At 33.5% G+C, this 13,635-nt stretch overlaps 2 protein-coding genes and 1 non-coding gene across 4 annotated transcripts; 1 reads left to right on the top strand and 2 right to left on the bottom strand.

Annotated features, from left to right (window-relative positions):
• Positions 1-846: 846 nt before the first annotated feature.
• On the bottom strand, positions 847-927 carry TRNAL-AAG (transfer RNA leucine (anticodon AAG)). Its single transcript has one exon. It is a non-coding gene; the product is annotated as a tRNA-Leu (tRNA).
• Positions 928-3,105: 2,178 nt separating this feature from the next.
• On the top strand, positions 3,106-4,447 carry LOC144548012 (BTB/POZ and MATH domain-containing protein 1-like). The gene has a single exon (XM_078296700.1). It carries the CDS (start codon positions 3,263-3,265, stop codon positions 4,304-4,306), a length of 1,044 nt encoding a protein of 347 aa, XP_078152826.1. The 5' UTR covers positions 3,106-3,262; the 3' UTR covers positions 4,307-4,447.
• Positions 4,448-8,469: 4,022 nt separating this feature from the next.
• Positions 8,470-13,366, bottom strand: LOC144548220 (subtilisin-like protease SBT3.6). 2 transcript variants are annotated; one of them, XM_078296926.1, is made up of 11 exons: positions 13,221-13,366; positions 13,057-13,148; positions 12,497-12,594; positions 12,161-12,319; positions 11,233-11,463; positions 10,506-10,891; positions 10,354-10,424; positions 9,975-10,229; positions 9,736-9,853; positions 9,477-9,648; positions 8,470-9,206 (listed from the first exon to the last, which is right to left on the bottom strand). In XM_078296926.1, exons 1-11 carry the CDS (start codon positions 13,305-13,307, stop codon positions 8,662-8,664), a joined length of 2,214 nt encoding a protein of 737 aa, XP_078153052.1. In that variant the 5' UTR covers positions 13,308-13,366; the 3' UTR covers positions 8,470-8,661. The 2 variants fall into 2 exon arrangements, with proteins under 2 accessions (XP_078153052.1, XP_078153053.1); XM_078296927.1 differs by lacking the exon at positions 13,057-13,148 and having other exon boundaries at positions 13,221-13,362.
• Between the last annotated feature and the right edge of the window lie 269 nt (positions 13,367-13,635).

The following is a 13,635-nucleotide window of genomic DNA, read 5'->3' as shown; positions in this document are numbered from 1 at the left end:
GATTATCCGGCGGATATCCGCTCCGTATCCGGATATAATCCGAATCCGGATAATCCGGATTCGGATAATTCCCGGATACGGATTCGGATAATTTTCGGAAATCCATAAAAGATCCGGATACGGATACGGATTCGGAGTCCTAAACGGAGCGGATATCCGGATTATCCGGATTCGGATAATTTGACCAAACCCATATAAAAGAGGAATAAATATTTGCTATAGGTGGGATTTGAACCCATGTCCTCCCATCTCAATGCCTTAAGACCAAGCTTTAAACCACTACACCACAACATCTTTTGTTACCATACACTTATTTGATATATATATATATTATATGAATAGATTATCTTTCATCTCTTATAAGTTCATTAATATTTATATTTAATGTTTTAATTAATATTTGTATTTTAGAAGTTCATATATCTTAATTATCCGACCATTATTCGTTTTATATCCGTATTCGAATCCGTATCCGTGGACTATCCGTTCCGTATCCGTATCCGTTTAAGGCGGATTTGGTTTTGAATTTTGATATCCGTTTACTATCCGTATCCGTATCCGTATCCGCTCATTATCCGACAGATGCGGATATGGTATTAGCATTATCCGCTCCGTATCCGCTCCGTTTTCACCCCTAATCGGGTCGAATTTTAATCAAATCGACATTATTTAGCTTAAAAGTTAAAACGGATTTGACCCGCTCTGACCCAAAACGGGTAAAGAATACTATGAAGTCAATATTACCCGACCCATTTAAGCCTGGAATTACATTATTAATGGATCAAAGCGGATCAAGATAAGGCCCAACATACCTAAATTTAACCCCAAAAAAAAGAAAAATTAAATTGTTGAGAGTGGGATTTGAACCCACGCCCTTTCGGACCAGAACCTTAATCTGGCGCCTTAGACCAACTCGGCCATCTCAACATTTTGTTCATTTATTTGCGAGTTTTCTATAAAATGTTTTTCAGAGATGGTAAACATTATTTTGTCGGATTATTAGTCCCCTAACGTGGTAAGTATTTCTCACATGAAGTGTCTAATCCCAGTTTTATTTTTCTAAATTATAAATAATTTATTCATGAAAAGTTTGAAATTTTCAAAGCTGAAAAAATACATAAAACATGCCATTTTCCGATATCCAAAAAAAAAAAAAGAAGTGTATTTCTGTTTTAGCTTAAAAACCCAACAATTTGACAAATTTAGTTTCAGTCTGTACAGTTTGAATTTGAAATTAATGGAGTGATCAATCCAAAAAAAACATAAAAAAAAAATATTACGGTGATTTTGGAGGAATAAATCAAACTAAATTAAGTGACCAACTTAAAACAAAAATCATATTTGCAATTGAAATAATTACTTTTAGGTTCTTAAGCAGAATTACTAATTTTTGGTGGAGCACAAAGCACCTCTCTCTGTTCATTATTTTGGGTAACTGATTTACACTTTTTGTTGCTTTTTTCTCCTTCTATTTCTGGTTTTGAGTTGAGAGTGCTCGATTAACTTTTTTTTTTTTTTACGAATATTTTTCAATAATTTATTCGGCAATATAATTACAACATAGAAAGATCAATCAACTTCAATAGATTATTATATTATAAAAGATCAATCAGCATGATTATGATTTTCTTTCTTCACTAGAAAAAAATGTTATAATTAGACATGTCATGTCATGGTACGTATAACAATCACGTAATGTGATTCGTGTCACATGACGTGTCGTATCACGTAATGTAATTTTTCTCAATTGAAAATGACATATTATAATATGTCACACAAATTAGTCTTGAGACATATATCTTTCATCTTCTAATAATCTTTGACTTGATATTTTAGTCACTTCTATAATCGTGTCACAAAAACAACAATTTTGAATTATTTTGGTAAGAAGTCGCTTAATGACTATCACGATCCGGATAAAATAATTTTGATTTGATTTATTTTAATTAATTTTGTTTAGTTTCTCATAGTCACAAAATTTGCGGATTATTCACGAATTAAATCCAAATAATTCATTTTTTTGGTGATATCAAACCGAATGCCGAATTATTCAGTTGACCGAACTTTGACTGAATTAAACCTGAATAATTTGCAAATTTTACGAATTATTCGCAAAATTTGGGCTTAGAATGAAATATTCAGCAGTTCGGGCAATTTTTGAGAGCTGATATCTCACGATCTGTTCGGAGATTTTGTATGAAACTTTACAGTCCTGTTCTACGATGTCAAGACTGCATGTCGGTCAATTTTCACGATTTTTGAAGGTGTTTTGCTATGTTAACCAGATATGCAAATTTAATTTGCAAAAAAAAAAAAAAAAAAAAATTCTCGGACCGCCGATAAATTAGGCGGTTCTGAGCTAAAAAAAAAAAAATCTCGGATCGCTTGAAAAATAGGCGGTTTGGAATAAAAATTCCGGACCGCCGAATTTTGAGGCGGTTTGGGCATTTTTAAAATTTTTCCAAAAATCTGGTTATTATTAATAATTTTTTTTTCTTTTTGGGTATTTTTAAAAATGTCGGGCGAATAACAAATGCTAAATTTGAATATTTCATGAAACAAAATATGGAGGCACTTTAGTAATAAATTGTAGAAATTTTTTTAGTTATTTTACATGGAAGTGAGTGGTTTCTATTGTATTTTTTAGTCAAATTCCCAAAAGTGTATGTCCCTATTTAAGAATTTTAATCAGTATAGGTTCTCCTTTTGTTTAATCTTATATTTACTTAGATAGGACACCACCTGTTTGATGAAATGCCAAACTGAGAAGAACCCCATATTTTTCTTTATGGTGTGTGGTCAATGTGTTCATAGTAGTTTACACATGGAGATGCTCTTTACCTCATAGTAGTTTAGTTAGATATGACACCACCTGTTTGATGAAATGCCAAACTGAGAAGAACCCTGTATTTTTCTTTATGCTGTCTGGTCAATTTGTTCATAGTAGTTTACACATGGAGATGCTCTTTACCTCATACCAATGTGTTGCCAATATTCAATTTTTTTTGTATTTTGACCCTAATCAACGTCCCTATATTCATCTTTGATATTTCCCCCTCCATCTTTGGCTTTTTTTGGAATTATATCTTAAGAGTTTCATACCACCATTATCTTTTATGTGCAGGTTTCTATTTGTGCTACTCTCATACTTGATCAAATGCCCCAGTGACAAAAACCTTGCAATTCACCGTACCAACCATTGAGACAACTCCACGTTCTTAGATAATCAAATAACCACCTATAACTAGCCAACTATTTCAGGATGAACTTGCCAAACAATGACAACCCCGACAAAGATGGAACATTTATCAACATGGAAGTAGCATCGGGGACGTACCAGTTTAAATTTCAATACTCCAAAACTAAAAACATCCCCTATAATGATTTCGTCACCTCTCCCATCTTCAAAGTGAATGGTCATGAGTTCAAAATTCTTTACTTCCCTCCAGGCTCTGAACGGATCATACGGATAACGTTGGCAATGCATTACAAATCAGAGAAAGTGCCTGTTACTTTCACGTTCGGACTGTTGGATAAGAATGGCCGGCCTTCTTCTAAGGCATGCACAGGTGTTATAACTCATACCTTTGATCACTTTTTGGATGAATGTGATTTCCCAGATTTCATGAAACGGTCCGAGCTGGAGGCGGACTTTATAAGAGATGGTTGTTTCACACTTGTCTGCAGTATAACTATCTTCAACGAGTTCTACAAGGAAGTGCCGAAGCGGTTTGTTCACGGCATCATGCCGTTTAGCATAGACGAACATTTTGTTCAGCTGTTAGATAGGAAGGAGACTGCTGATGTGAGATTTGAGGTGGAAGGGGAAATCTTCACTGCTCATAGATTGGTACTCGCTGCCCGGTCACCAGTATTCAATGCGGGGCTCTTCGGGATGATGGCTGAGAGAAAAACTGAGATCATATCAATTAAAGATATAAAGCCAGCAGTTTTCAATGCCATGCTCCATTTCATCTACACTGATTCGCTTCCTGATATGTCCAATGAAAATACTCCACATGTTACAATGATTCAGCATTTGTTGGTAGCTGCTGACAGATATGCATTGGATGGGTTGAAGATGTTGTGTGAAGATAGTTTAACGAGGGATATCTCGATTGATTCAGCTCTAAGTACCTTAACACTGGCAGAGGAGCTGGACCTACAAGAACTTAGGGAAATGTGCGTAAGTTTTGTTTGTGACCGAAAAAACCTTGTCATGTTGTCGGTAACCAATGATTATGTGCAGTTGATGGTCCATTATCCGTCCCTGTTGGAGGTAATTAGTTATTGGGTTAGAGGCTAATTTGTGAATTGCAAACCTTGTCCCTCCCTGAAAAAGGTAATTTTTCTGTTCAGTTACATTTTTAAATTTCTGTTTTGTAGCGTTAGTATGTCATCCTACTGTTGGCGTACAAGAAAAGAGAAGATATTTTTAATTAAAATTTAGTGTTAATCACATTGAAAATACTTTTTAATGTTATGAAAGTTAAACAACCAAAGAAATTAACATCATTTACACAAGTAAAAAATTAATTTATTTGAGATGCATCATGCAAACATAATAAAACTTTTGAAATAATTGTGATACAATACATTTTACTTTTGAATGTTCTTCATATATACTTTTTTTTTTTAAAAAGCTTATTATTTAATTTATTACAAGAGTTGGAGAGATTAAACCATTTTGAGTGAAGATGTGTTATCTCTAAATTCTAATAGTCCAGTTTGGGTCCGATGCCCATCGAAAGCAAATCTGGGTTTGATGGGCATAAGAGCCGTCCGATGCTCTCTAAGATTTGTGCGCACAAATCTTAGAATGGTGCACACACGAATATTAAAGCGCATCCGATGGCTATGATGCCCATTGGACCCAAATTTACTTCCGATGGACATCGGACCCAAACTTTTCTCGATCTCTAAAGCTTATTATTTAATTTAATAAAACATAGTCTGGCGCAAGGGATGACAGTAATCCCCTATTCTCTGTTTGAATTGATTTTATTTTGGATTTTATTTTGTTTATTGGGAATCTAGGGATGCTAATTGTCTTTTGGAATGTTGCTGTCAGGGCTGGATCTACATTAGAGTTGTTTAGCACTTTGCTCTCATTTCCTTTGGTGTGCTTTTCTTTTTAGACCTCCTTATTCCTACCTTTTTTTTTGTATGATCAAAACTGATACATGATCTTGATCAGACATTACTTATAGTTCTGAACTGTATTCCTTGATCTTGTTAAATTTTGAGTACATTCTAATTCATAAACTATAACTTAATGTTAGGCTTTAAATACATTAGAGCATCTACATCTCTGATATTATGAGAGTTTCTAATCTGATGTGACAGTTTTTAATCTAGTTTCTAATCTTATTTACAAACTATGTATGAAAGTTTATTATTAAGAAACTGTTTATAAACTCTATGTTGGCTAAATGATTGGCTCAAATTATTTCTCCTTTTTAATTTATTGCTAATGTGCCTTAATAGAAACTCTAAAATTAACTTTAGAGATATGAGAGTTAAAGACTTTAGAGATTTTAATTTCTAAAAGGTGGTTAACAGTTATTTAGAAACTCTTTTGAGTTATTGGGATGTAGATGCTCTTATATGCTGGCGCTGTGTGTCTAATCATATCCTAATATTTTGTTCATATGATGTTGAAATATGCAGTGCACAATGGTTAATCAATATTATCTTTATTTTATTTAGCCTGATTTGTTGATTCAAACTTGTATGATATTTTTGACTAATGATTCCTTTCTATTGAAAAAAAAAATCATTCTCCTTTTCTCCTTGTTTATTCTTAGATAAGAGGAAGAGGAGATCAGGAGGTATGTTATAAATAAGGGAAAGTTCCAATAAAATTTCAATGACTATTTTTCTTCCTTTTTTTCATTCCAAATTGATGGAATAAAAAAAAATAAGTCAGAGCTATTTTTTTTTTAAATGCAGCTCAATTAATAGTATTTGTTGTTATATTAAAATGAATCCAGAATATTTGATAAACAACATTCAGTATTACAAAATTAGAAATAATAAATACTTGTATTTTATTTTAAACAATTTAAGCTTCAGTAAAAATCAATTTGCTAATTTAATTTTTAATTGATTTATACAGTGATTATTTACAAAAAAAATAATCAAGTGACAAAAAAAATCCAAAAAATAAAGAATTCTGAGATCTTTATGTTTAAACTGGTCATATTCTCATAGAATGCATAGTTACTAGACCAGGTATCTAGCATATTTTATCATTATCAAAACACTGGGAAGACACAATATCAAGATTCCTGATTTGTTTTACAATAATCTCTTTAGGCAAACAATCCCCAAATGTAGAACTGCATATCATTTTGTTATTGTTTTACAATAATCTCTTTACAGCATTTAATTAGGAATTTTATAGGATTGGAGTCAAATAACAGTTTTACAAGATATATGTTGTTTTTTTTAAAATGTTATGTATATCATTTTGTAGTATAAATGGATTTGATGTACAGTATAGGTGACACATTTTACAGTATAAATGTACTATTTTTATATGCACTTTTTATTATTTTTTGTGAGATGTATATGTTACATTTTATATTAAGTTACAGTATATAAGATATACAAATACAGTGTTATGAAGATATTTTTATATATATGATAATATATTTTCTGTTTGTGTCTTACATTTTATATTATTAATGTTTACACTTTTGCCACAATTAATTGATTTTGATTTGAATAAAGATTTGACAAGTGATAATTCTACCATGAATGATGCTGTAGTAAGTAGGGTTGTAGAAATTGATTTAAATACCGAATCAGATTTTGTGATAGATTGAGGAAGTGAAGAATTAGCACAGTCAATAATTGGGGCATTGGTTGTAGAAATTGTTTTTGTACCATTTTTTCTTTGTATTTAATTTTCTCTGATCTCTTAAAAAGAATTTAAAATATTCAAAAATTATTTATATTAAATAGTATTTAAACTATATGTTTAAAGATTTTTGTTGCTTTTTTTTTTCTATGCCTATCCTGACAAAACTACTATATACTTATTTATTTCGAGACTTTTTTTTTCTTAGTTTAAACGATGATTCCAAGGTTGTTATTATATGATTGTTATTATCACCATTTATACTCAAGAATTTTTTTTTCTCTGACACCTTTTCTATCTATGAAATAACAAAAACATGAAAAAGCATGCATCCAAAATGATGGCAAAGCATGCAACTCAAATGATGACACTAGCTATGTGCGAAACAATGAAGGAAATAATATTGTTTTTATGAATGTGCAATTGTGATACTATTTTTATTTGAATTTAATTAGTTTTTTAATTACATGTAATTGCAAGTGAAAATTTTAATTTATATAAATAAAATAAAAGAAGAAACTTTAGTGCCACTTTCAATAAGCTTCTGAGTGTTAGAAATAACCTTGTACACTTCAAAACTAACAAAAAATAAAAAATAAATGTCAGTCTTTAATCTTTATCCACCTTTAATATGGTTTAGTAAGCATTTTTTTTGAAAGCTTCGTAGGGCTACCAAGGGGGGGGGGGGGGGGGGGGGGGGGGTTAATTTAGTTTTAAAAAATGATCACAGATTAGTCTATTTTAAGAGCGATTCCTGACAAAAATATTAAGAGTGCTTTAAGATTCGTTCCAGATTAAAACCAACGTCTACAGTGTGCTGATACTTGAATGTTACAGTGTGTTGCAAATGAAATAAAATAGCATTGTAGTGTCTGGAATGACTGGATGCCGAAATTTTTAAATATATCATTGAAAATATAAAGATAAACCAAATAAGTACGATTTAATCAGAATTTCATTTTTAACACGGGCACAACTTGACGTTACAGATATAAATTGAGTGTCTGCAACGTCAGATGACGGACACATGCATGCATTTTTTTTTTTTTTGTTTGCTGAAAAGTTTGATTTACACGGCTTTGATCAATATGTTATGGTTTTCATGCTTTGATTATTGGTTGATTATACTTCATCAAGTTTTGATTGCTTAAAAAGCTTGCGGGACCCACAAAATTAATGCAAACAGCTTTGCTCATAAAAAAGAAGAATGTGTGTGTTATTTAATATTGCGGACAGTAATCAATTTCCTTTATTTCCGTGTACAGATGATTGGAGTCAGATTTGAGAAAGACACCCCTATTGCTGATATTTATTTAGGCAACAGTACAAATTGGGCGGGAACTGAACCATTTTTTAAATATTGTTCCTCCGTAGAATTCAGGCCAAAACGAGGTTCTCGAGACACCTGTCATCAGCAGCCCATCAAAGCTTAAATGAAAATCTGCGCGCAGCGTGAATCCTAAAGTCTATCTGGAGCGCATCTGATGCTCCAAGCATGAATCGTGGAGCGCCAATTTAAATTTTCCGTGTACAATTACAGAGAATATTTCCCTGTTGAAGGTACGGCAATAAAGTGAAGTAACTTTACATACTTTAAAGATGAATTGTTTCTAATTCTTTTGTTTTCATTTAGTAATGTCAAATACAAGCTAGGACATGATACCAGAGATATCCAATACCAGAGATATCTAAAACATTGTAGGCAGTGACTTTTTACTATCAAAAGGAAAAGCTAATGATATATAATTCCAACTTTTGAGAAGTGTGAATATGACAACACCCTCAGGATTAACTGATTAAGCAGTGTCTGCATAATTATCTTCAATGATGGTCCGAACAGCAATTGGAATCCGTACCGAGTGCTTCAAGCTGTCAGACCAATTCAAGCTTCCAAATGTGTAATCTCCTTGCACCTTGCGATTAGCCACAAAAGTCACCTTAAATGTCTCTACTTTCTTACTGCTATCAAAACAAATCAAATCCGGCACAACAAATACAGTGACTCCAGCCGGAGGCTGTACAAAAGCCTTGTAAGTCGAGTCAGTGGGCCCCACATTGGTAACAGTTCGAAAAACAGAAGTGATATCCTTAAGATCCGGTACAGCAATTGATGGGACATTTAGTTGGTACAGTTGACCTATGGATGTGCTACAGTCGTCAGATGGGCCGAGAGTGCATTTGAAGAAATTGGTGTAATCTTTTGGGTGCATGTCATAGACTAGACCAGGATCAGCCGCCTTGTTAGGGTCAATGTGACCGCCACCATAGTCAAATGGATCAGAAAGTTTCCTCGGAATAGCCTCGGCTTCTATTGGTACACCATATGCATCAGCAACAGATGCTGAAAAACACATTAAATTACAAGTTAGTTTATACTAATAACAGGTTTGATAAATTGGTGGACTCAAAATTGAAGTTAATACTCAATAGTTGGTCCATTGAATCAAGAAAAGTAATGCAAGTGTTCAAAATTGGTGATATTAATTAATCTATGAGGTTTTTGAACTGTTAGGTTTGCTACAGGTCTCTTTTGTGCAAAACAAGCATAACCCCCAAAGAGGTGTCACTTTTGAACAATGAAAATACAGAGATTTAAAAACTTTGAACTGACCTGTGGTGACAATTGCAGATTTTATAGCAGATGGCGACCAATGACGATGCACAGATTTGAGAAGTGCAACAATACCACTCACATGTGGACATGCCTGGGAGGTACCAGACAGAAACTCATAACTTCCAAGTACTGCAGCCAGGATGCTCACTCCAGGTGCTGCGATATCAGGCTGTACATCCCATTAAAAAAATATTTTAATTCAACTCACAAGCTGTGTGTGTGTATTTGTGTGGGAGACAACTTCTACATCACATACCTTGAGGATACCGGGAAATGTCGGGTTCGGGCCTCTTGATGAGAATGCTGCAATTTTTGGTGCCAGCACTTGTTCTCCTTCTATACTATATGCAGGAGAGATTTTCACCAGTGGGTTCCTGCTTTCAAATTAAACAATTACACAATTGGTTAAACTGAAATTTTCAAGCATGATTGGAAAAAAAATATATATATATATTGAATTCATGTAGAATTTTTTTTTTCCTCTTCCGCATTTACCTTGTGGAATTTACATAGGAGACGATTTTCTTTGCAATTTCAATATCTACTAGAGCGTACGGGAATCCATCCAATGGTGGAAGACGATTTAATGTGTATTGAGGATATATGACACCAATACCCCCAGCATTAGATACATTTTGCGCTGCTATCACAAGGTTTAACTGAGGTGAAGTTTGTGCATCTGCAGTTGGATCATAGCACAGCACAATCATACCGGTTACATCTAGCTCGGTTAATGTAGTGCTGTCACAACTGCAAAGAAGAAAGAAAAAAACTCAATTCTTACTTTGCTTGATGGAAAAAAAAATTATTCCTTTTGACTTGAATATAATTTTGATTATTGTATAATCAAATCCTATGCAAGATTTTTTAATACCTCCCTCCAATAATAAGATTGTTGAAATTGTTATGTTTAGATTTCCCACTTGAATAAAAGACTGACTGACCCTGCAAATGAAAACAATAAACAGATAAATGATCAACATATCTCTGAAAAAAACTTTTCTGAAATTAATTAAGAAATAATACCACAAATTTCTGCTCATTTCCTAGCGTGATATCCGTTGGGAAAGACCGATCCATTGTGCTAGCAGCGACAGATATCACCCAAGGAGAATTATTCTCTACACTCCTAGGTGCGGGACCAGAATTTCCAGCTGCGAAAACTACACTAATCCCTTTTGCAACAGCATGCAATGTTCCTATAACCTCGTAGGATGAATCTCCAAGAGACAGAGATAAGACATCGACACCATCATGTACCGCATCATCTACAGCTGCGACAATCCCTGCATGACTGCATGAGGATCCTGCACCCCAGCACACCTTGTAAACGGCTATCCTGGCACGTGGGGCTCCTCCCCTGACAGATCCAGCTGCCAAGCCGTGGAAGCTCGCATGTGATACTACATTACCTGTAACAAGCAATGAAGATTGAGCCATCCAATTAAATTTAAAATTTCTTGTGGCTTATAATAATTTTCTTTTTTTCGATAATATGTTTGCTATATCCTGATAGGTTTTCCGGATGACTGTATCTTGGTATCTAATTTACAAATTTCAGTAGGGCTGATCAAATAGCTTACAAAGTACTCAATAAAGATGATGTCATATCAAATTAATTTAATTTAGATGAAATACCATAATTGACATCGAATATTAATAAGTATGCATCCAAACGTTAGGAATAATTGGAAGAGTAATATACAGAGTACAAGTTGTACATCTATATAGAGTCTAAAGAGAAAACACTTGCCTGCAGCTATAGAGGCACAGTGGGTCCCGTGACCGTGGTCGTCTCTAGGTGACAAGTAAGCCCCTTTGAGTTCACTGGAAGTCATATCTTTGGTGTACCAACGTGCACCGATAATTTTATTGTTGCAGTTCTTGGCATCAAATGAGGCACCAGTTTGACATATGCCTCTCCACCGTTTCGGTGCGGTTCCAAACCCGGTAGCATCAAAGCTTTTTGATTCGGGCCATATGCCTGTTGAAATTTGAGAGGCACCCTTATTAAATAGTCTAATAATGAGTTTCTTTCCATTTCCATAGTATTTTTCTGAGGAAGCTGTTTAATTTGGACAATAGTTTCCGGAGAACAGAACAGCAGCTGCATGCCTATGTTATTAATTTGTAGCTTTGAACACAGAATCACATGAGGAAAAAAACATTTTTCAAGTAAAATTCTCAAATACTTCTGAACTGAACAATTTATATTGTAAGGAGTATTTCTTTTTATGAGCATCTATGTAATATGGGTTGTACATACAATTTAATTTTTTTTTTATTATCTTACGGAATAGTCTATTTCATTTTAAAATCAGATATATTTTAATTTATAAGTGATTACATACAAATTTTATTGTTATCCGTCCAAATTTAATGATTATGAGCGTTATCAATATTTAAATAGTTAATTATCGTAGATTGAAAAATTTGAAGAATGGTTATAATAGTGAATTATCTTAGTGTAACTTTCATTTTAACATAATTATTTATCAAATTACTTTTTTAAGTACAAAATAAGGTTCCGCCAAAAAAATCCGAGTTTCCGATCCGATTCAACCGATTCTGGCCAATTCTTCCGATTCCAATTTTACGGTCAAGTATCCGATTCTGATTCCGATTCCGATTCCGAGTTTCAGAACCTTGGGATTGCAACTGCTTAAAAATTAAAATGTAACCTGTGTCTATTACTCCAATTATTATATCTTCTCCATAGTTGGCCTTCTGAAGTAGAGTATTGTCTTTGGAGTTATAATTGAGCCCAAGAAAGTCCCAGCTGTGTGTTGTGTGTACTGTAAACATGCGATTGGGTGTCACGCTAGTCACATCTGGCATTTCTGTTAAAAGTGATAGAAAATATTTTAAAGAAGAAAAAGTGACGGAAAAATAATTTGTATTCTCTGATTTTGGCAATAAGCTGGCTTAATTACTAACTGTAACTATGCACACTATGCACTTCAATTAACCTGTTGGGGACGGAAAGCTTGCAACAAAATTTATTAGTAGAAATTTACCTGAAAGTATTTGTGCTTGAGACTCATTTAGCAATGCGGCAAAACCTGAGAATGCATGCTTATAGCTGTACACAATTGAATTCACTGCTTCCTCCTTGCTGTTTCACATATTTGAGATATTAATGCATTATATAGTAAACCATATATGTAGCTGGAAATTGGAATATAAATGAAGATCAAAGCTTTTGTAGAAGAGAAGGGGAAATAATCCGGACACGGACCTCAGCCATTGTGTTCAGATAAATGTGCAATTGGATACAAATACTTTTATATCGGATGAAAATGCTTAGTGAAATTAGTTAGGTCTGCATCAAGTTATTTTAATTTTTATGTACCATGGGTTTTGTTTAGGTGAGCTTTAATTGATTGAGCTATTGTAATATGAACATTCTTATTTAATAGATGCCCAATGGCTTTTCATAAGAAAGAAAGTGAACTTCTCTTATTTGTGTAATTGTAACTTTTGTAAAACATGAATGTTGTTGTGAAACTTTTAATTTTGCAATGTATGATTGTTCAATCCTTTTTAGTGATGTTTTGTCAAAAAAGTAAACTAAAACCTTTCAAAAAGAGGAGTTAGCATTTTATGGTGCGAGGCTGTTACAAGCTTCGGATCATTGTGCCTTATTTCTCCCAGGTACACAATATAGAGCTGAAATTAACAGGAAGTTTAGTGGAAAATTATGATATAAATGGATGTATCATTGATTGGCATGCTACTTACTTTGCTTGATGCATCAGATCCATATACTGTTAATTGAATGCAGAGAATTGCTGCCAGTATGATAGAAGATAAAGGCCTGGAGTTCATTTTTGTTAATTTATGCAGAGATGTATTGGTATCTGTTCTCTATATATAACAACTCAATACTCGGAGAACTGATAAGCCTTCTTACTTCTTTCTTTTTGGGGGAATTTCATTCATGTCCTTCAAAAATCTCGATATTTTGCATTTCCCCTCTGAAATTCATAATATCATATTTACCCCTCTAAATTCCAAGAACTCAGAAATTTACCCAACACAAATTTAATATATATAAAATATACCCATTGATCAGGTAAGCCTTCTTACTTTTTCCTTTTTGGGGGAATTTCATTTATGCCCTTCAAAAACCTCGATATTTTGCATTTCTCCTCTA

This window comes from Carex rostrata, chromosome 32 (genome assembly GCF_964058835.1).
Source record: "Carex rostrata chromosome 32, lpCarRost1.2, whole genome shotgun sequence".
In the NCBI taxonomy this organism is placed as follows: Eukaryota; Viridiplantae; Streptophyta; class Magnoliopsida; order Poales; family Cyperaceae; genus Carex; species Carex rostrata.
This window is presented reverse-complemented; position numbering and strand designations above follow the sequence as displayed.